Source organism: Hyaena hyaena, unplaced genomic scaffold (genome assembly GCF_003009895.1).
Source record: "Hyaena hyaena isolate Hyena2069 unplaced genomic scaffold, ASM300989v1 scaffold_271, whole genome shotgun sequence".
NCBI classification, from domain to species: Eukaryota; Metazoa; Chordata; class Mammalia; order Carnivora; family Hyaenidae; genus Hyaena; species Hyaena hyaena.
Window position 1 is genome coordinate 1,388,819 of NW_024080902.1, and position 24,117 is coordinate 1,412,935.

At 39.0% G+C, this 24,117-nt stretch overlaps 1 protein-coding gene across 1 annotated transcript in view; it reads right to left on the reverse strand.

Moving 5' to 3' along the window:
• Positions 1-24,117, reverse strand: part of COL9A1 (collagen type IX alpha 1 chain) — a 90,059-nt gene that overhangs the window by 49,476 nt on the left and 16,466 nt on the right. The window contains exons 6-18 of the mRNA XM_039245801.1: positions 21,308-21,391; positions 20,524-20,544; positions 18,718-18,792; positions 18,343-18,378; positions 18,160-18,222; positions 10,144-10,197; positions 9,848-9,883; positions 7,693-7,716; positions 6,898-6,951; positions 5,563-5,616; positions 4,887-4,919; positions 4,108-4,164; positions 2,674-2,727 (exon numbers count right to left, since the gene is read on the reverse strand). Of these exons, the coding sequence (XP_039101732.1) occupies positions 2,674-2,727; positions 4,108-4,164; positions 4,887-4,919; positions 5,563-5,616; positions 6,898-6,951; positions 7,693-7,716; positions 9,848-9,883; positions 10,144-10,197; positions 18,160-18,222; positions 18,343-18,378; positions 18,718-18,792; positions 20,524-20,544; positions 21,308-21,391 (645 nt within the window). The remainder of the gene's footprint in view (positions 1-2,673; positions 2,728-4,107; positions 4,165-4,886; positions 4,920-5,562; positions 5,617-6,897; positions 6,952-7,692; positions 7,717-9,847; positions 9,884-10,143; positions 10,198-18,159; positions 18,223-18,342; positions 18,379-18,717; positions 18,793-20,523; positions 20,545-21,307; positions 21,392-24,117) is intronic.

Consider the following 24,117-nt stretch of genomic DNA (forward strand, 5'->3'; position numbering starts at 1 on the left):
GTATATTAGATAAAAATCCATTTTTTTGTTTCTTTATTACATGTTTCAATTCACCCATATTCTTGCTCTACAGACTATAACTTATAGAGATTTTCAAACACACATATATACACACACAGAAATATAAAAAATTATAGAAACTTTGGGCATACAAAGAACTAAGTTATGCCTAAATCATTTATACTTGATTTTTGAAAGAATTAAGAGGGTATTACACAGTGGTTTTAATCTCATGGTTATATTCATATTAAATTCCATAAGAACATATGATTGATGGCAAGGAGAGTCAGTCCCAATGGGAAACCCAGTGAATTAGCTCTTGAAGTGGATAATCAACACATGCGTATAATTAAATGCTACTTATAGTTCCCTGCCTATCAAAACAACAGTGATTGATATGTACACAGTAAGTTTCCATTAGCAAGGTTTGGGATAATTTCCCACAGATTCCTGATAAGCCTTGGAGTAATATAGTTGCTTTAAAATTTTCACCAGCAGATGAATAGCACATAACTAATCAATAAGCATAACATTAAATGACAAATTTAGGAATAGCAATTTATTATCACTTTCCAGAAAGATTTTTAACTATTCATTTCTATATTTATCAACAAATTTTAAAATCTTCATTAACTAATTTGTAAATTCAAGGCAGAGTTGTGAATCCACTTTAAGTTTACAGTTGAGTGCATCTAATACCCTTTCAAGGCTCATTCTTTAATGAGCTATTGTCATCCTATCTTCATATGTAAATTTTCAAAGATACCACTGAACAGTGTAAGTGACAAAACATGTGAAATAAATGAAAGGAGTTTTCAACACCTATCAATAAAATTTTGGCCAGTTATCTCATACACCAAAACAATTTTCAGGTTCCTCATTGAAAACTAAACCAAATTTGAGAGTTTGGATAACTGACTTGTTTAGGTATCAAAAATATTGGTTTCTTGGGAAGAAGGGAAAAATACTCTGATTGACAGCTCCATCCCCAAATCCCATGGAGTGGGGTTGTAAAAATTCCACGAACAAAAGGGGTCACCAAAAGAAGGAAAAAGGTATGCATGGCATCAAGAATAACAGAAGTCTACTTTATCTGTTTTACTACTATTACCTCATAAAAACCTTTTGGTGCAATGTAATATTCTTACACACTTTTTTTTTTGGTGGTTAGATAATATTCTATTATATCGACTTGCCATACTTAATTTAGCAGTCTCCTGTGGTTAGACATTTTTTTTTTCACTTCTGTGCCCCTTGCACTTAGAATAAACCCTGGCACACATCAGGAACTTAATAAATAATTGTTGAATTTTTAAATTGTGAATTTTAAGATTTAATGGAGGAATGAGCATGAAGAAAAATTTCCAAAGTACTCATTTTTTTCTACTTTCTCCAATTTGACATTAACCCAGCTGTTACATTCCAGATAAATAAAATGCCTTAATTACTCAGTGCCTACGCAATAAAAGACTTTAAAAATAAATGTCCAAACTGTAATAAGGAACATAAAATGGGCTTACTTATCCTGATTATCTGAGTTTGCTCAAAAGACTGATTTTAGCTAAAGAGTTCAAGGATATTAATTCCTGATGATATTAATAAGTTGCCTCTCCAGCTCTTTCAAAGAAAAAGACTAATTTTCTGCCTCCACCCCATTAAGTTGTAGAAGGATATAGTCTACAAAGTCTAGAAAACCCACATGAATAAGAACAGTTTGACTTTGTAAAATATTACACAATTAACACAATTAACAAAACTTTTATTATGCAGAAAGTCAAATTCTCAAAGGCAATTGACATTAGTGGATTAGAAAAAGCAAATAAGGGGTGCCTGGATGGCTCAGTCTGTTGAGCATCCGACTTTGGCTCAGGTCATGATCTCACGATTTGTGGGTTGGAGCTCCGCGTCAGGCTCTGTGCTGACAGCTAGCTCAGAGCCTGGAGCCTGTTTCAGTTTCTGCATCTCCCTCCCTCTCTGACTCTCCCCTGCTCATGCTGTCTCTCTCTCTGTCTCTCTCTGAGAAATAAAAAAAAAATTTTTTTAAAGAAAATACACACCAAAAAAAAAAAAAAAGCAAATAAGTCATCTTCCTTTAAATTTCTGTGTCGGTTTTTCTGCAGGGCATGCCAGCCCCAATGTAGGTTATGCTGTGGATGCCATGTTTCTATCCACATAGTAACAAAAGTCCTATAACTAACTTCCAGATTACTCAACATCTAAATTCTATTGAAATGAAGTCAGAAACAAATTATTTCAGAACTTAAGATGAGAAGCTATCAGCTATCAACTTCCTGTTTACTCGTGTCAGCAACACTCATCATAAAATTTTACACGTCATAAAATTTTGTTTAGTGGAGTGGAAAAACCAGCTGAATAATGTTCAACTATCAAAAGCATCAAGGAAAAAAGCTGAGTGTGATTGATTTCAAAAGAAAAGCAAGGGGTAGCAACACAGGAAATAATGAAATGTATGGTGAGTTACTGTTTTTTGTAATTGAACAACATTAGAATATTATGCTTAGTCAGAATATTAATGCATCTACTGAAAACTTGCCAACCATCATTTGAAAAGGAAGGATACAATATGCTTTATTATTCCCTATAATTCCTTGTAGTAAAAGTAATCACTTCCTCCTAATCACAATTTACCCACTATAAACTCATTTTCCTTACCTTGTGACCTTGTCTTCCAGGTTCACCAATTTCTCCTTTAGCCCCTTTATGACCCTAAAAATGTATAATAAATAAATTAATCAATTAGTTTAAAAATAACTGTATTGGGTTTGTTATAGAAACTGGTCAGAAGGCTCATAAAGTGATCGTGCTTCCCTAAATCTGTGTCAATGTGCTACACAGAAAAAGGTTATGTCACAAGGAAAATGACTGTCTTAAATGACCTTAATACTACCATGTGTATTACATGACTGTTTTAGATGATAAGTACAAGTTGTAGTTAATAGAAAAAAACTATTCTAGAATAGCAAAAGCTTCATTCCCTGGTTCAGCAACATGTTGGGGTAAGAGCATTAACTCTTCTCCAGCATTAGTAACTTTTTCCCCAAAGATGACCGTCCTGACCCAGCTCAGCTGGCTACCTTCTGCTATCTCGATGCAGCTCTGAAAACCCTTCTGCCTCCTCTGTACCCACCTCCTTCATGGAAGTGGAGGGGACCTCCCCAGATGCACAACTTCCACCTTTTCTTGTACACAATTGTAGATGCAAAGGGAAAGCTATAAAGTGAAAGCTGCAGAGCATGAGAAGAAAATCTCCTCTCTCTTCCTCTCTGGCCACCTGTTCTAAGCATATGTGTGCTTTTGGTAGTAACATGAGGCAAATGGGAAATGAACATCCCAAAATTAAGTCTATCAGCGCTTTCACTCTCAGAGCCACTCTTGTTCCAAGAGTGTAGGTCTTTGTGAAAAATAAAGACACCAGTCCAAGACCAAATCTTTTGCAGTTGTGGGAACCCATTAAAACTAACCTTAGAGAAGAGTATGACTAGAGAAGCGGTGCCCTGGGGCCTTTCAGATCATAGCACAACTCCATTGGTCTGGAATTTTCAAATTAACTTCAGACTCATAGACTAGAGAAAATTCCATCTAACCCCAACATTTGGTATTTTTTTATATTTATGGGAAATTTTGAAGTAATTGTGATAAAGAATGAGAGAAAATGCTTTTGGGAAGTCTCTTTTCTTGCCTACTTTGCACTGTATTCCCTAATTTTTTTAACTAAAATATTTCAAATACATTATGTGTGTAATTACCCCCAATCTTCCTCCATAGGAAGCAAACTTCTCTACATGAATTTGGTGTTACAGAGTTTCTCAAGCCCATACATTGTGTTGGTATTTCCTCCCTGAACAACAAAAGCACTGTGTATGTAATCGAACATCCATGTCTCCGTAGGAGGACCTGCCAGGGGCACCAGCTGGAGCTCCTAGGACTGAAGAAGGACCATAGACTAAGCCGCAGAATAAGCGAACACAGACTTCCCAACTCCATCAGAATGCAGTCTTTCACCAGGAAGGCCAGTGCTTACAGGAAAGGCTCTATTTTTCTATGGATAATACTCTTGAATATAAAATACTGAAATTATTCTCTTACCCTCATGCCTGGTAAGCCTGGATATCCTGAGCGACCTGGTGGACAGGAATTGGGACACTGCCAAAGGGAGAGAGTGAGAGGTAGGGACAGCATAAATTAGAGCCTCCTTTTATGACAAAATGGTATTTTTTTAGGGATTCCAGCTACAGAATCCCAAAATAATTACATTCATTAAGTAACTCTATTCCTTTTTTCAATATTTCATTTTTAAACTCAGAGATATTCCTAGCTCACAGAAAAGTACAGAAAATATAATGAACTTTCCCTATGTAGTCACCATCCAGATTTAATAAATGTTAATAGTTTACCATATTTATTTCAGATTTAATTTATTAAAGAAATAAAATGTTCCCAATCTAGTGTACCACAAAATGATCCTTTCCCCCTCTACTAGAATAGATGTATCTTGAGGTCCACATACCCTTATCAAATCGGCCAAAATTGCATTTAGTACAGTTTACCAACATCATTTGAATACCAATCTATAAATAAAACAAGTCTCAAAGGAACTGTTTGAATGCTACTAAAATTGAGGGGTGCTCTGGTGAAAGCCATAATGTAAAGAGATTATGGAAAAACAAAAACATTTCTATAATGAAAACCAGTGACAGCGTGAGGGCATACAAACTACTAGTTCTATGTATTCCTTTGCCACCCAAGTAAAGTAAAACACAGAAATACGACATATTCCAGCAAAGTAATTTTAAGGAGAGTTCATCTGAAGATTAAATGGTCTTTGACTTAAACTGTATTTCATTCAAAAGTAAACAACATCTTACCAGTGGGTCTCCATCATGAAAGCCAATTGTTCCCTAAAGTAAAGAAAATACTAAAGTTAAGAATATGGTTAAATATGTAATTCAAACCTACTAATAATAGAAAGTTCACTGAACAAAAATATATTTGTTCAATAAAATATAAGGAACAAAGGGCTGCATATAATATGCTAATATTCTAAAATTTTGACTTGTGGACATGTTCCTTTTGGAGACCCCTAAATTTCAGTATATTATTTCTTTCAGGAGACTGAAGGGAAATAAAATGAAAGACAGAAGAGAAAATATGGGGTACTCCAAATATAAATTTAAAATATGAATTATCTCCTACTTAAACTCCTATTTTTTAAATTGCTTTCTGTAAATCCATTGTAAAAACTAGTTCATTTGAAAATGTCCCTTTTATTCATCCAAGTATTGAGCATTTGAGAAATTACAAAAGTCAAAGGACTTAACATATATGAGTAAGTCATTCCCTGAGAAAACAACCTTTTAAATTATTGTATTCCTCTACTTTTCTGTCCTAAGAGGACTCATGTTCTGAATGGGTGAAAAAATTGGTAGCCATTTTGGAATTTTAGGACGATGACTCGATTAACAAGTACTTCCATTTTTGGTTCTTAGACTTATTTAATCCCAACTCTCAGACACAGGTAAATTCAAGCTGCAAATAACTTACACTGGGTCCTGGGGGGCCAGGGGGACCAGGTGGTCCTCTTTTCCCGGGGTCACCCTAAATTATTGAAAATTGTAACACAGTGGTTATACACATGTCAAAACGCAGTGCATAAAACTGGCGAGGCATGAGAGAATATTACTAGTAACCCCTACAGAGCTCAGTCTTGCATAGATCTGCCACTAAAATCAACGGGTGGCCCATAATCCAATTAGCTCCACAAAACTAGAAGAATAAAGGAGTTACAGTCTCACCAAAGTAATAAAACAAGGCAGAAGGAGGTTTCGGGGAAAAAGCAAAGCTAATTCTTTTCTATAGAATGATCACTTTATTCTGGAAACACTACCTATTTTTCTAGTTGATTTACAGAGGAACTGTAACAGCCAGGACTGCTAGTACCATCCAGATAATGGTTGCAAAAGACGGCTTGCTCCCAGCCTGAAACTTTGGAATGGAAGGTTAATCTCTGCAATGCCAGACTCTCCCTGGTATTGTTTACCCACAAGCTATTACTTGGCCTGTCACCATACTGTCTCGCAAATGGCACAGAAGGTCAAAGATGGCTAAATACAAATAAGCCATTCAAATGAAAATGGTTTCAATTCACCTTAACATCCAGAGTTTACTCCTTGCATATGTTTTCCTTCTGAATATTCTACCATAAGAAGTCAAAATCCATCTTACAATTAATTTAATTTTATAACCATTTCATATTTATTCATTTGTTCTATAAATAATTTTATCAAATAGTAAGACATATGGAGAAACAAGAAAAATTATATACTACATGGCTTCTAGTCTCCATGCATTTACAATTATCTATCCTCCACACAGTGTCACTACTTCAACATTTCTGAAATATTGGAGGGAGCATCAAGAATTTATTACCAACAATTTCTCCTATGAAGTTCAGCTCTTTATTGCCTAATGTTAAGTTCTGTTGGTTCAATTATAATGTAATGATCCTAACATAAATATACTTGGTAATAATTTTCAGCTATTCATTTTATGCAGAGAGTCTAATACAAAAGATACTGGACCTTAATTCTAGCTGAGAGTCAATAAACTGGAGGTGACATCTCCTGACTTGACCACTAATTCTGGAAGTTGTGAAGATAACTTTAGCTGAAAACCTTGGAAAAAGATTAAAAATACTCTACAAAAATGAGGTAGCATTATTATCCCTGGTTCTCATCAATATTGTGAACTGGAATGAAATTCATCTGCCATTTTTTTTGGATTTGCAGGGGAAAGCTAGAGTTAGGGCAATTTGCCTTCCTGAGTAACCTCTTCTATTAAATCAGTAAATGTCTGTCAAAAAGTCACTGTGATACTCACAACTGGTCCAACACGACCAAGCTCTCCAGGGAGTCCTGCTGCCCCAGGAGGACCCTGTATGTATATATGCAATGGAATATTATTTGGCCATAAAAAAGAATGAGATCTTGCCATTTATAACAATAGAGTACAGATGGACCTAGTAAGTAGTATTATGGTACGTAAAATAACTCAGACAGAGAAAAACAAATACCATATGATTTCACTTATATATAGAATCTAAAAAACAAAACAAACTCTTAAATACAGAGAACAAACTAGTGGTTGCCCAAGGGAAGGTGGATATGGGGCAGGGGGGAGGTGGTGGACTAGATCAAGGGGATTAAGAGGTACAAACTTCCAGTTATAAAATAAATAAGTCACAGAGATGGAAAGTACAGCATACGGAACATAGTCAATAAGGTGGTAATAACATTATTTGGTGACAGATTATAAGCACACTTATTGTGGTGAGCACTGAGTAATGTACAGAATGGTTGAATCATTGTACAACTGAAACTAATATAACACGGACTGTTAATTATACTTCAATTTTAAAAAAGGCCAGCTTTGGTTTCCAATAATACAATAACTCATTTGACTACATTTTAATTATTTAAAATAGAACAGAAATTTCTTAAATCAGTAAAATTTTTTGTTTAGCAGGATAGAAGTGCTGTCATAGTAGCCACCTAAGATCATGTATGTAGGACACTATAAATACCACTGGGTACTGTTAGCTGGAGAGTAAGCTTGAGAGCTGAGAAATTAGCCATTGTTATAGACTGTAGAAATACACTGGGAGATGATACTTACAGGGGGCCCAGGAATACCACGGCCCTAAAAGATTAAAATAAAAATTGTTATGGTATGTGATTTAAACTTAGTATAAATACAGACAGACATAATTCAGTTCAAAAACAAAGTATAAACTTTGTCACTAAATAAATATATGATGCTCATTCTAAACAAAGGAGTGGATAAAGAAAAGCAAACATAGCTCTGCTTCTAAGGAAGAAGCTTGTTTTAGCATCTCAAATATTCCTTTGATGTCTAAGCTAACCAATATTTTTCCCAAACATTCTTATAAGAAATCAAAGTAAAGAAATCATCCATTCTTGCCCTCAGGAGAATTTAGCCTCGCTCACAAAGCACATCACAACCTAACAGTTTAGAGATTTTTAAATCATGTTTTATAAGAAATGGACATTGAAAGCAAAGAGTATAGTGCTTTATAATTTATAATGTGATGTTTAGAAATTCCCATAACATTCAGCACAGAAAGATGGGACCAGGAAAAAGAAGGACCAGAAACCACCCCCTTTTGACAGGTAGACTATATTTCTAGACACCAAATCCAGTAGATAGTGAAAATAAAACGGTGACACTCTTGAAATGATTTATGACAGGATCCTAACTTGACATCCTGAATCTGACCTTAGAGCTAGTTATTTCATCTCTCTCTCCTTTATACTTTATATCTCTTTAGCAACACTGAACTGCATATAATCAAGAATTGACACCACATCTTATCCATCCTCCTAGCCTCAATGCCTACTACAGGACCGAGTATATGCTAAACCCTAACTATTTGCTTGTTGAACTTCATAAAACTGAACAAAAGCTGCCTAGAATCCCTTTTTCTCTATCTTTGCTTTCCAGGTTCAATACTCCCCCACTGGAAATTCTTATTACTCTTTTCTCTCCTACACTGGCTTGAATAACTTTTATTCACAGCTATCTCTAATACCATATTCATGTTAGCTTTTCATTCTAGACCTCCTTTTCTAAAACATCCATATATGAAGCACTTAGTAGAATCAGTGTACACACTACGATAATGATATTATTATTTTTAATTATTTAGGATCCAAAACAAGCAAGAATTTCACAGAAGCAGAATGTTTTAATAATAAGTGAGGCTTTTCCAAGGCATTAATTTCTTTAATGTTTTATTTATTTCTGAGAGAGAGAGACAGAGACAGCGTGAGCAGGGGAGGGTCACAGAGAGGGAGATACAGAATCTGAAACAGGCTCCAGGCTCTGAGCTAGCTGTCAGCACAGAGCCCGACGCGGGGCCCGAACCCACGAACCGCGAGATTGAAGCCTGAGCCAAAGTCAGACGTTTAACCAACAGAGCCACCCAGGCCCCCTTCCAAGGCATTTGAAGAATTACTCCTATTTGAACATTTTAATATGGAAATCAATTTGGGAATAAGTGTCGTGCTTGAAAATACCAAAGTAATCAATAAGTTATTTAATTATAGATCTAGATGTTTGACAAATTTCAAATTTCACTAATTTTTTTAAAGGCATCTCTATAAGATGTTGAGCTCTGAGGAGAAAAATATGGGAGAAAGGCCAGCAAAGCTATTCACTTCTGAAGGTAGGTTTATAATGGAAAAGTTGAGAGACAGTGAAATATGGCCACAAAAACAGTGCAAACAGAAAACAAAGATGAGAGATACAGATTAATGATAAGAACAAAAGAGGAATAAAGAGTAAAATGGAAAGGAAAGCATCCTAAGAACCAAACCCTCTAATAGATAAAGAAATAACACAAATTGTAAGATTGGGCAATGCAGGCAAAGACTAGCCAGAGAATCAGGCTGGTAATTATATCTGATAGCTGATACTTCATTAGAAATAAACCCAGTTGTAAAAAAAGCAGTGTGATATTACAGTATAAATACTGAATATTTAGATTTGCTGTTATTATGCAAGAAACGTTTTCTAGCAAGGGGAGTAAAGGGGGAGTTGTCTATTAGGAAAAACCACCTGCAAGCAGACATATGTATTTATAGTGTGCATTCAAATTTCTCTAAAATTTTTCTACTCATAGAATGCTTACCATAGCAGAAAAATCATGAACTCCTTTGTGACGCATATTATGTCAAAAATTGCATTTAAAATTTCAAAATGACAGAGAAAGATAGGAGATTTTCAATTCAGTCACTTTATAATTACTTACAGGAAATCCACGAGATCCCGGAACACCAGGTTCTCCCTAAAAATAAAAATAACTTTATTGTACTTAGCTTCTTGTAGCATTAATATGTAAATATGTAAAATGCATGAATCTTGAAATCATTAAAATACTCCATCTTGGTGTTTTTTATTTAATTTAATGCAACTAAAACATGACTTTAATTGAACAAATGTATTTCCACTGTTTCATAACTAATCTTTCAGTTGATTGGCAAACACTATAATAAAATTATGCTTCAGCATCTAATACCAGCAATTAACACCAGGTGGCTAACTCACTTTTTGTCCTCTTGGTCCAACAGAGCCAGGGGATCCATCAGGTCCTGTTAACCCCTAACAAAGCAAGATGATGTTAGAACTATCATAGTATCCTTAGGTAAATCCCTAAGTGCATAATTGCATTTTGTTTATTCATTATGTACAGAATGGTAACTTTTGTATGATGCAAATATTTACAAAGAAATACTTCCTATATTCTTACTCAAATGTAATGTTTAACATAAATTCTGCCTGTTACTTTCTGTTGATAAATTTTATCATGCTCCTAGCTTCTTTCTAATTGCATTGTTTATCACTGGGTCCAAAAATTTAGTACTTTTTTTTGTCTCCCCTTTGGAAATAGGCAATATAACAATTATAGTGTTCTAATAGCTAAGTCTAATGGGACAACAGATCTTGGCTCTGTCAGTTACCCATATTTACGGACCTCATTCACCTCATTTATAAAATAAAAATATTATATGTCTCTACAAGTCTCTAACAGTATCTTGAGAGTTAACAAAATATTTCTTCAAAAGGCATTAAAAATAATCTCATTTTTGCCTTATAGCCATCTAAAGAAGCCCTCTAGCCATCTTCCAGTGATGACCATTGCTTTTTGAAGAACATTAACTTTTAAAATAAAATGTTTGACTGTGTGTTATATGGAAACCAACTTGACAATAAACTATTTAAGAAAAATAAATAAATAAATAAATAAAATAAACTGTGTGAGAGCATGCATGTTTCTACATTATCTTCCTTAGTACAAATAGATATAATTAAGTATATATATTTTCATGTGTGTCACCCAGTACATAGAATTTAAGCCAATTACACAAAAACAGACCCATAGACCAATGGAACAGAATTGAGAACTCAGAAGTGGACCCAAAAGTATACAGCCAACTGATCTTTGACAAAGCAGGAAAGAATATCCAATGGAAAAAAGACAGCCTTTTTAACAGATGGTGTTGGGAGAACTGGACAGCAACATGCAGAAGAATGAAACTAGATCATTTTCTCACACCATGCACAAAAATCAACTCAAAATGGATAAAGGACCTGAACGTGAGACAGGAAACTATCAACACCCTAGAGGAGAAAGCAGGAAACAACCTCCTTGACCTCCACCGCAGCAACTTCTTACTTGACACATCCCCAAAAGCAAGGGAATCGAGAGCAAAAATAAACTGTTGGGACCTCATCAAGATTAAAAGCTTCTGCACAGCCAAGGAAACAACCCAGAAAATTAATAGGCAACCAACGGAATGGGAAAAGATAGTTGCAAATGACATATCAGATAAAGGGTTAATATCCAGAATCTATAAGGAACTCACCAAACTCCACGCCCGAAAAACAAACAACCCAGTGAAGAAATGGGCAGAAGACATGAACAGACACTTCTCCAAAGAGGACATCCAGATGGCCAACAGACACATGAAACGATGCTCAGCATCCCTCCTCATCAGGGAAATACAAATCAAAACCACACTGAGATACCACCTCACGCCAGTCAGAGTGGCTAAAATGAGCAAATCAGAGAACTCTAGATGCTGGCGAGGATGTGGAGAAACGGGCACCCTCCTGCACTGTTGGTGGGAATGTAAACTGGTACAGCCCCTCTGGAAAACAGTGTGGAGGTTCCTCAGGAAACTAACAATAGAACTCCCTTATGACCCAGCAATAGCACTGCTAGGAATTTACCCAAGGGATACAGAAATGCTGAGGCATAGGAGCACATGTACCCCAATGTTCATAGCAGCACTCTCCACAATAGCTAAAACATGGAAAGAGCCTAAGTGTCCATCAACAGATGAATGGATCAAGAAGATGTGGTTTATCTATACCATGGAATACTACATGGCAATGAGAAACAATGAAATCTGGCCATGTGTAGCAACATGGATGGACCTTGAGGGTGTTATGCTGAGCGAAATAAGTCAGGCAGAGAAGGACAAATACCATATGTTTGCACGTATAGGAGGATTAGGAGGAACTTGACGGAGGAACAAGGGGGAGAAGAAGGGGGGAAATGGTGGGGGAAAGGGAGAGAGGCAAACCATGAGAGACTCTTGAATGCTGACAAAAACTGAGGACTGATGGATGTGGGGGGGAGGGGGGGATGGGCATGAAGGAGGGCACTTTGGGGATGAGCACTGAGTGTTATGTAGAAACTAATTTGACAATAAACTATTTGTAAAAAAAAAAAAAAAAGAATTTAAGCCAATTATAGTAAAACACATTTTATATCTGTCATATTTAATACTAAAGCAGCTATTAAAGCATATCCTCTAAATATTCTCATTTTCCCTACCAATACTTTCTTTTACCATCACCCTAAATATAAAATACATTATAAAACATAATACTACTACATGTACACTTGAATTTCCATATTTAGTGAAATTGTATCTTTTAAATTTTTTCCTTACTCTTTGACACTTTTAGATGTAATTTATAATGTAATCTTGAAATATACCTTGCCAAAGATAAATATGTGTATGTATATGTGTGTGTGTAGATAGATATAGATATACGTATATACACATATGTGCATGCATACATAAACATCTTTCAAAACTATTACCAAGATTTTGAAAAAGGTTCAAATGGCATTAATTGAGGGAGAGTTTCCTTGTAAATATGAAAGCCCAACTTAAAACTGGATCAACAAAATCCATATTTAATCTCTCATAGTTTACATAAATATTACTAAAATATTTTCATTTCATAAACATCATTAAAATGCTTGAAAACTAGTTCACTGGCCACCATTTTTACACTTCTCTACATCAATCCATTTTCTTCATAACTCCAAAGAGTTAAAAAAATGAGTCAAAAATGCTAATTACAGGAAGTTTACCAAAGAACATTATTAAACACACATAAAACAATTTTTCACAGACTTTGACTTTCAATCACCTTGGTCTAAATACAACACTGTAATTTGGGAACAAGCGCCAGCATCTTAGTTGCTGAGCACCTGTAGTAATGAAATGTTGGTTATTGTACTTCAGCAAACAAACCATACATCCAGGAGTGGTCCCTGGAGGCACATATGGCACATATATTTATATACCTCAGAGCACATCTGACTAACAGAACCTCCAACTCCCACGTCACATGAATACCCTCCAAAATCAATCCTGGTCAATTCCCACCCATACAACCAACTAACAGTCTTCAATCTGTGACTGGAATAACTGACAAGATTGGAGGACAATAGCTATTATATATGGTAGAATTCAGCTGCATAATAATAAAACAGAACTAAGTAAACTGTTGAACAAATGGAGGCTGCTTCCAGGTTACTTCTTATTTGAAGTATCTTCTATACAACATGGTAAAATATGTCTATCCCTAAGAAGGCTCTGAATTAAATTGAAAATACATTTTGATGTCAGATGCTACAGTGAACTCTGTTATGAAATAGCTGTGTAGAAAAGCATAAGCTCCATAAGGATAAGGACTGCATGTTCATTATAATAATTCTGGCAGATTTCCCCTGGCATCTCACACATACTTGATACATGAGTACTTAATGCTTAATTTAGGTTAGCCTGTTAGGTGGGAGGAAATTACACTTATACCTCTGCATCATCTTTACTTTGGGTTCAAATCCTAACTTTGCCTCTTATTAACTGTACAACCATGACAAGTTGCTTAACATATAGTGCCTCAGTTTTCTGATCTGCAAAATAGGCATAATATTAATATCTACCTGATATGATAATTTTGAAAATTAAATGATATATGCAAAGTGCTTATAAAAGTACCTGGCAAGGTGGGCCCTGAATAAATGTTAGCTATTCTTATTATCATCATTATTATATGCTCAGCACTGTTATAGATGTTGTGAAGAGTTCACATGAAGTATAAGACATGTTTCCTGCCCTCTGGGAGCTTAAACCTGATTCAGAAAGGTTTCTGCAGACAAATAAACACACAAAATTCTAGACATTAACCACGGACTCTATATTTCATGGCTTTCTCACATCTCTTTAATGTCTGACTATTTCCACTTATGCTGACCTTTCAGAATAATTTCTTAATAACTCACGATTTAATCATATAACATCTGCCAAGGACAATAGCTGTATACCATCCAGAGGATGCTCTAACCTCTTTCCTATAAAAATGACATCGTTCAACTATAATTCCTATATTTAATTCTAATAATTCTTATGCCTATCTTAAATGGATGTTATAAGAATGGATAAAATACTATTTTACAAAGCTTACTGACCATGTCACAGAAAATAGTGCTTATAAGAATACCTCTGTTGAAGTGTGGAGGTTCCTCAGGAAACTAACAATAGAACTCCCTTATGACCCAGCAATAGCACTGCTAGGAATTTACCCAAGGGATACAGAAATGCTGAGGCATAGGAGCACATGTACCCCAATGTTCATAGCAGCACTCTCCACAATAGCTAAAACATGGAAAGAGCCTAAGTGTCCATCAACAGATGAATGGATCAAGAAGATGTGGTTTATCTATACCATGGAATACTACATGGCAATGAGAAACAATGAAATCTGGCCATGTGTAGCAACATGGATGGACCTTGAGGGTGTTATGCTGAGCGAAATAAGTCAGGCAGAGAAGGACAAATATCATATGTTTGCACGTATAGGAGGATTAGGAGGAACTTGACAGAGGAACAAGGGGGAGGAGAAGGGGGGAAATGGTAGGGGAAAGGGAGAGAGGCAAACCATGGGAGACTCTTGAATGCTGACAAAAACTGAGGACTGATGGATGTGGGGGGGAGGAGGGATGGGCATGGAGGAGGACACCTTTGGGGATGAGCACTGAGTGTTATGTGGAAACTAATTTGACAATAAACTATTTGTAAAAAAAAAAAAAAAAAAAAAAAAAAAAAAAAAAAAAAAAAAGAATACCTCTGTTGATTACTGATAATAAGACAGTTGGGTGCAAGGTTATAACCAAGCTCTGACTTCTCTAATTTTACATGTGTTTGTGTGTGTGTGTGTGTGTGTGTGTGTGTGTGTGTGCTTGTGGTGTGTGTAATTTTATATACAAATATATAATCTCCCACATTTACATTCATATACAAATTCCAATTTGCAGTAAATCTTATTTGTCAAAGAATTGACAGAAAAATATTACCCGTGGCAGAAAGAATTGCTTTCATATGAATGTTTACGAAGATAAAGTTCTACATTGGATGATATTGAAGCTGACTGTATTCTGAACTTTCATGCTGCTGCTTGGCAGAGAACACCAGCCCTCAATAGTCATTTCCATCCAGCATTCCAACTACTCAGTTTGTGAGACTTGAGGCATAATTCTATAAGCATAGTTGCCATGAATCTTTTACATTTTCTGTCAAAAATTCCACTTCACTTAGGATAATTTCCCTTTAAAATCACGATCCTTCTATATTCTTCTATATTCTGATTAACCATTTATTAACATTACCAAAAAGAACAGCTTTGCAATGAACCAAAGAGCAGAAGACAAAGAGGTTGGCGATTTAAGGTCCCACCACTACACTCAGGCTCACCTGGCAAGAAAAGATCACTGAAGCTCTCCTAACTACTTAGCTCCCCTATGTCCAGAGACCGACAAACATCAAACTCTGATCTAGTTACTGATATTTCATTATTCTCAATGTGTAGTCTCAATTTAAGGTAAAAGACCTCTTTAAAATGTCAAATAAGCCAAAGAATAGCATAAGCCAGACTTATAAGTCCCCTGTGGCTCCATTTCAAAATCTGGTGGAACCATACCAATATTTACTAATTATAAAATATTAATTGTAAATTATTCTATTATCCATTGAATTATCCATATCATTTTTCTTGGCTGGTAACTCGGATACTAAAAATTCACTATCACTCTTTTTCTCTCGGTTTTCTCTGATCATTCATCTATTTAAGATCTTCATTTGTATCTGCATGAGGCAAAACTATCTGGAAAGAAAGTGAGGTTAAAAATGAAGAAATCTAGTTTCTTTCACTATCTTAACCACTATATAAATCTTGCTCCCTGAGGACCCAGTTGTCCTCAAAATTATTCAGTTTTCTTAACTGTGAAGAATAATATTAGCCAAAATTGCCTTGCAGGTTACTATAAGGTTAAAGGGAATAATGTTTGTGACTGTGCTTGAGGAAAAAGTTCTACACAGATACATATTAGTATAGTTAACTTTTTGCTTAGTATAGTTAACTTTTGTTCTAGGAAATGCCTAAAATACTGGCACGTGCACACGGATGTCTTACTATGGGACTGCAGCTATAGATGAAGACAAAAACTCTTCGTAATTGTCAACTACATTGTACTTATAGAGATTTTGAAGCACTTTGATTTCTTTACCCAAAATTTCTGTGGAAGACAAGGAATTACTTTACAAAGTAATTGTCTTTATGACCTCATGGTAAAAGGTGAGGAAGAATTTGTAGCAGGCTGAGCATGCTACAAAAGCACAATTAAACTGAAGCACAGAAAACTGTGGCCCTCTATCTGAAATTATTTCCTCTCAATGCTAAGAAAAGACTATAGGGGATTATGCTTCAACCACCACAAAAATTAACAATAATAGTAATAATGTAAGCATAAATTTTCTTCTTACACAAAAGGCAGGTCCAAGTTTCATAAGGATACAGAAATAAATCCAACCCATATTGGGCTACTGGTTTATTGAGTGGCTTTGTATGCTTCAGACTTTTTTATTATGATGTGACAGTTCCAAGTAATTCAGCGTGTCAGAAAGACTTTGAAAGCCAACAAGTTATATAATTTCATTTGTTTTATACCAACATTAGTTTGATATTCAGCTCATACTATCCAGATATTAGTTCTTGGAGGATTCGTGCACTGCCATGATGCCGCACACGGGAAAGTTCAACCTAAGGAAAGTTCAACCTCGGGGCTTTGAAATGTAAAACAAAGTCTGTCTTAAAGTACTAAATAACATAAACAAATACCCTCAAAATGGTAACCTTTATAAAGCATATCTTAATAATCACTAAAACCTAGCTTTCTTTTTCCTTCAAAATGTCTTACTCTCTAGTCAAAAATTCTTGGGAGTTATATATAGGTTTTCAGGTGCTCTCTTTGGTTTAGAAAAGTCTTCGGGTTTTGGAAACAACATAAGATGGTAACTTGAAGGATAACTTGAGGAATGCACCACTGTATATTTGCTGAGAACAAATAACCTTATTTTACCTCAGTTTGTATCCCAGTTTTAAAGTCAGGGGCTGGCCTGTAGTAGGACCTCAATAAGTATTAAGCGCATTGAGATAGGGGAAGCCAAGAGTCCTGAAATCATGACAGTCTGAGAAAATATTTACTGTTAGGTGTATCCTGCAACTCGGAATGAGCGTTCCTCAGTTGGGGGGGGGGGGGGAGGAGGTGTGGAGGTGGATAAACTGGAGAAAGGTTCCCAGTTTTCAAGCAACCCTACCCAATTTGTTTCTGTCAGTGATGCCAGTCAAGAAAACACAGAAAGAGGGAAAACTAATTTTGAATTTTCTGTTCTGTATGTGCTGGCCATTTCCCTGCCCCTGCCCCTCTCCCCACATTTCCACTCACTCCAGGACTTCCCCTCAAAGATACCTTTCTTTTTTCTCTTCCTTAGGACTTAGGAGGACTCTGCCCCTTCCCAGCCTGCAGGTTCTTTTCTAAATTCATCTGGGAAGTGCCCAAGAAAGGGCAGGAGCAAAGCCTTCGGGCGGAAAGCCCCCGCCGAGCCGGGCGAGACTCCTCCCACCCCAGCACCCCCTGTGCCGGAAGTCGGGCTGAGCCGGCGGGCGGGGGAGCCGGGAAGGCGCAGTTCGGGGCCGCACCTCGGGCGTTTCCTGAGAGCAGGTACTGCCGGCGCTGCAGGCTCTCCCCTGGGAGCCGTGAGGTAGCTTCACCCTCACAGGACCCTTTGCAGGAGCTGCGCGGAGTACAAGGCCCAGTGCGGGGCCACAGCCCTGCTTCTGCCCCCTCCTGCGCGTCTCCACGTTGCTCCCTCCCACCCCGCACCCCGCAGGGCCGCTGCGCGCGCTCCCGCGCCTACTCACGTCCGCGCCCGGGGTGCCTGGCTTGCCGGGAGCTCCTGGCTTGCCGGGTTCTCCAACAGGACCCTAAGCGGCGAGAGGGAGAGGCGGGGAGGGAGAAAGATGCAAAGTTGGGACTCTTGGGATTCACGTGGCTGCAAACCACGTCTCAAGGAAGGAAAGGAAGAGCGAATATGATTAACTTACCGGGGGTCCCGGGGGACCTTTCGGACCTCGGTCACCCTAGAGGGGTAGGAGAAAAGGGAAAGTAGTGCATGAGTGGGAGGCGCTGGGGAGCCGGCTGGGAGACTTCCGCGCGCGTTCACCGCACGGATCGTGGACAGGGACAGGGTAGAGCTAAATGGTGGGGGTTCTTGACCAACGGGGACAACTGAGCGTGTCTACCTCATCCCTCTGAAAATCTCCAAGCTTCTGAGACCCAACCCCAGCTCTCACTCTAGTCCTACCCCGCCTTTAGGTGGCGGCCCCTGTCAAACAAAACAAACAAAAACACCCATCCCGCTGGAGAAGGAGTAGGAAAAGGCAGGACTGAAGGAACAGAGGACTGTAGATAAGACTTACGTCGATGCCGTCGATGCCCGGAACTCCAGGGGGGCCCGGAGGCCCAGGGGGACCCTGCTCGCCCGGGGGACCTCTCTGACAAAAACAGCACACACAGGTTAATGGAGCACGTTGGGCACCAAGGAGAAACTGAATGAGATGTCCTGAGGCCCCCACCTCCACCCGGTAAGGACACTACCCAGTGGAGGAGGGAGTTTTGAAACCTGGTAAACATGTATCAAATTCCCAAGCGACCGCAAGTTTCTTTGGTTCCACCAGGTTCTGAATGAGGCTTACTGGTATGGTTAGAGCAGGATGTAGGCCCCAAGGTGGGCACCGGGGTCACCGGGCCTCACCCCTACAGAGCTCATTAAATGAACCCAAACAAAAGGGGGTCTTGACGAAGGGAGGGCCTGACGCCTTTTTTTTTTTTTTTTTATTTAAGGGATGCAGTAATGAGGGGCGCCCGGGTGGCTTGGTCGGTTAAGCGTCCGACTTTCACTCAGGTCATGATCTCGCGGTTCGTGGGTTCGAGCCCCGCGTCGGGCTCTGTGCTGACTGCCAGCTCAGAGCCTGGAGCCTGTTTCGGAGTCTGTGACTCCCTCTCTCTCTCTGACCCTCCCCTGCTCACGCTGTCTCTCTCTCTCTCCTTAAACATTAAAAAATAATTAAAATAAATAAAACATTAAAAAATTTTAAAAAAAAGGGATGCAGTAATGAAAATGGTGGTCATTCAATACCTCGATTTGATTAGTAAATGAGAGTCAGTGTTTGGGCCAAAATGGAACTGCCCAGAATGGAAGAGCTCCACCTCAGATCGATTTTTTTTTTATCTTTGTTTACAAAACAGTGTTTTGTAAATCTTTCTACTTGCAGTGCAAATCAGGGGGAAATACTGGAGGAAAACTGGGGCGCAATGGGGCGAAAGAGCATTGAAACCCAGGGAGGGCCTGGCCTCATTTCGGATTTACCTGCAGAGACACTCTTCTTGCATAAGGTCTTTGCACCTTGCTTTAAAACTACACCAACTTTGAGACTGACGCTGGGGTGTTACCTTTTTTACCGCTTGCAAACAGCTAAGCTTTGATAGCGCTAGAGGGAATATTGGCGTCTGAAAATACGATGAGTGTGTAGCTTAGGGAATGTGGGAATTTTTTTTTTCTCTTCTAATTTAAAAGAAAAAGAAAGTAGGGGAGCAAAAAGCTTCTTTCATCAAGGAAAACTTTGTTTTTCTAAACTCCAGTGACCAGACAGGTTACAATGGGGTCTTTGTAAGTGAAACCTCAAACCTCAGCTGGGCTCACCCGCCCCCGCCTGGTCCTCTCCCGGCGGGAGGGAGGAGATGCCAGAGCCTTCGGGAAATTGCTGAAATTTTGACTGATGCCAGCCAAGGCAGCCCGGTTCCAATCCCGGAGCGGCAGGCACCGCTAGCAGGACTCGAGGAGAGGGAGCTTTAGCGCAGCAAGCCTGAATCCCCGCCTTCTCCAGCAAGGCCTGCCCTTGACTGCATCCTAGAAGGGCGGGGTGGGCGAGTTAAGAAGCAGCCAGTCTAACAATTAACCCCTGATCTCAAGTCATGGCCTTCAGAGCATCTGCTTGCAGTGTTGGGGCCCAGTCGGGGAAGAGAGCCTTTCCTAGACGACCGGAGGGTCATCTAAGGTCCCTGCCTCCGAGGGTACTCGCTGCAGGTGCTCAAGGCTGCAGGAAGAACGTGGCTGCAGAGCCCAGGGAAAGCTCTCGCCTTCCCCACAGCTCCCGCGACGGCTGCTTCTCCACTTTTCCCTGCGTGCACTTGCAAATTGCAGTCACTTCTCGCCCTCCGCTTACCTGGTCGGTGGTCTCGATGACCTGGAGAGGAAAAGACCGGGAGAAAGTGAGAAGTCTCTCCCCACCCCCCAAACTCTAGCACAACTTACTTGAGCCAAGCACAAGCAGAGCCCAGACAGCAGCAGTGGCAGTCCTAGGGCCCCTCGATCCAGCGCTGTCCAGGCCATGCCCGCCACCCTCTGCTAATCCCCTGCACGGACTCTGCCTCCTGCCGCCCCGCTAGGCTTCCGGACCGGTCACACGCATCAAGTGGCACTTCTCCCCCGCAAAAAGCGCCCCCAGGAGCAGTCTTTTGCTAAGGTGCCCGGCCCCGGAGGCGTACGTTCCTCCTGTTTATGAATGGCCCTGGAGAGGGTCCTGGGGATTGGAGGAGAGCTTGCAGGCTGGAGGACGGATAGAATGACAACAGTCCCCCTTAACCCTTTCCCCGCCGCCACACGGGCAAGGCCTGAACGCGTGCCTCTCTCTGCCTTTGCCTCTGCGGGTCTGCCCAAGTGCAGTCTCTCGCGGTCCTCTGTGGGCGGCGAACGGACCGCCAGTGTTCTTGGAAAGGTGTTTGGGGGAGGAGGAGTGAGGGTCGTAAGCCACCAAAGGTAGAACCAGGCACCCCTAAGGTGGTTTCTACTTGCCAGGCTTTGGGTGGGACCTGTGCTTCCTTGAAATTTATCTGGTCAGTACAGTAAAGCTTGAACTCTAAGAAAAGAGTGAGGAGGTGGGGAGTTTGAAGAGGTGGGGAGAGGTAGGCTGGGCCGCAGTGAACTTTGCAGGTGGTCAAAGGACTCACAGTTATCCTGGCTGGCAGTTCATGGCAGGTTTCTCTCCTCGGGCGTAGTGGGTCACAGTGGATCAGCATCCACTGAAGTTCAAACTGTAGAAAGACAGCAGATGGTTCAGATTCTCTTGGAGGACAGAAGCAGGTCATTTATGAAAGACACAAGTTTCTAAGTGTGGTCCAATTGTCAAATGGGTGGAGACCAATTTAAACTGGTTCACCTCAGTGGACCAGTAGTCTTGTTCCTTGAATACAGATTTTTCTGATGGAAATGGGTTGGAAGCCCTTCCCAAATGTCTCAGATTATTGAATGTAGATGTCAGTAGCTCTGCATTACTCCAGCGTAGCCCTAGGCAGGAAACAGCCCTCTAGCACTGAGTTTCCATTTCCGTCCTTACCACATACACAAGATGTAGACTCTCGATTCAAATGAGGCTCTGAGAGAACAAAGAACTGTCTAAGTCACAAGCCTATCGGAGGGTCTGTGGTGGAACCCAGGCCTACTGAGTGACACAGAACACATGCGCTAAGCGTTTACAGGAGGGAAAGTTAGAGACAGAGGCAGCCAAAGAGGTGAACCCCCAGGATGAAAGAAGAGGAAAGAAAATCCAGTATCAGAAGAAATGTGCATGCTACACATGAATTCTCCATGGAGTACTCACAGCTTAAAATGGAAATTGGAAGGACTGGAAATGGAGAGGTTGAGAGGGAAATCTAGAACTCAGGGGAAAAACAAGATAATAGAAGACATTTGGTGTTATCTTATTCATTGATTGAAGAGATATAAAATTTTCAGACACTTGAAAGTCAAATGTGCCCTGATAAGTTCTTACATTTTAACAGGTGTTAAGGGAGAAAGAAGGGAACAGGAGAGAAGCAGAACAATGGAAGAGTGACCAGGTCTGAAGCTGAAGGCCTCAAGTGACAGGTAAAAGAAAAAATGTACACCACGATGCATCATGGCATCATGCTGGCCCCGTCCTCTTAGGTTGAGGAAGTTCTTTGCTAGTCATCTCAGATCCATATTTCTTGGTCAGTTGATTCTCCTGGCATTATGCAAATGTCGAGTTAAGTATCAGGGTCCCAAATCTAAAACATTATCTCTTTTCTTTCATCCAGTAGTGATTTACACTCCATCCCACCTACCAAATGGACTCTAGATCTAGATCTCTAGCATTAAGTTAGATACACTTTTTTTTCCATTGTTACAGAAACATCCAGAGTTGAGGGTCCTGAATGGGAAGATCAGAATTAGAGAGGACGAAGGATGAAGTCCTTCCTTTCTACTCATAAGGAAGGGAAACTTAAACAAAAGGAAGTTTTCCATTTTACAAAGGGGTAAAAGTAAGACATTCAGCTTTCAGATTCCTGCACCTTTTCTTAGATGATTCTGACTGTTCTCGTTGCTCTCAGCCCTACCATAGCTTTTCTCCAGAAAATATGCATATCTGGAAAAAGAGGTAAGAGGGATGAAAAGAAAAAGAGAGCTAAACCAAGGTATATTTTAAGATGGAAAGTTCTCTATAAGAGGTATCAAAATTATCTGTTTTCATGGTATGAATTACTTAACAATAGTACACTGACATCCTACAAAAGAACTGGTTTCTAAGCTACACGATTATCTTACAGTTAAGAAAATCACTTTAATCAAATACTTAATTTTTATTAGAATAGTCTCATTTGCTTGGGAGGATTTTATTTTGGTTTTGTTCTAAACTGCAGTAGAAATGTTAATAGGAAGATAAAAGAAAGAAAGGAACAACATTTTCCTTAATGCCTACTAAAATACCTAGCTGTGCCTCAAACAGCTTTTGAAGCCGTTCACACATGAGTAAAGTGAGGCAGAGAAGTTAAATCATTTGCCATAAGTCACACAGCTAGTAAAAGACAGAGCTAAAATTCCAAATATGTCTGACTGTAAAATAAGGGCCTTCTCCACGCCCCTACTCAGCCTCCCCCAAGAATACATCCCAACTCCAGAAAAAGCCATAATTTTCTAAGCCAGTAACCAAGGAATTTGGTGATTGAACATTTGTATTAAAGATGAATAGAAAAGAAGAGTGATCTACAAATTAAAACTTTGTGAGCTTATTTCCAACATCTGATAGAAAACTTCAGAACAGGACTAAGAAACTTCCATAAGAAATCAGACCTCTCCCTACTTGCTTGTTATGGAAATATATCCAGAAGCAAATTTCTTTTTTTTAAATTTTTTTCATGTTTATTTATTTTTGAGAGAGAGAGAGAGCGTGCAGGAGAGGGGCAGAGAGAGAGGGAGACACAGAATCCAAAGCAGGCTCCAGGCTCTGAGCTCTCAGCACAGAGCCCGACATGGGACTCAAACTCACAAACTGTGAGATCGTGACCTGAGCTGATGAGCCACCCAGGTGCCCCTCCAGAAGCAAATTTTAAATGCTTCTTCAAAAACTGACAATTATTTCTACATGCAGTTACATATTCATGTATATAATAAAATATGAAATAGGAAAGATTATAATTCTTTGTCTTCAGTGATTAGATAAAAATATTACCAGAATAAGAAAAGGTGTCTCTCCCCTCCCCAAGTCTCAAAATAAGAAAGACCATTCAAATACTTTTATTCAAGTAGTCCTTTGTGAATTGGTAACTCACACAAGGCATACATTGTATATGTGTGATATTTTGATTCTCAAAATAATTCATAACTTAATCACCTTGAGAAACTTTAATTATATGGCTAACCAGGAAACCTGTATCCTTTGTTTAGATAGTTCATTAAAGTTAATTATTGTAAATGCAAAGTAATTCATTAAGCTGTTTTCTCAAAAATGTAATTCTCTGGA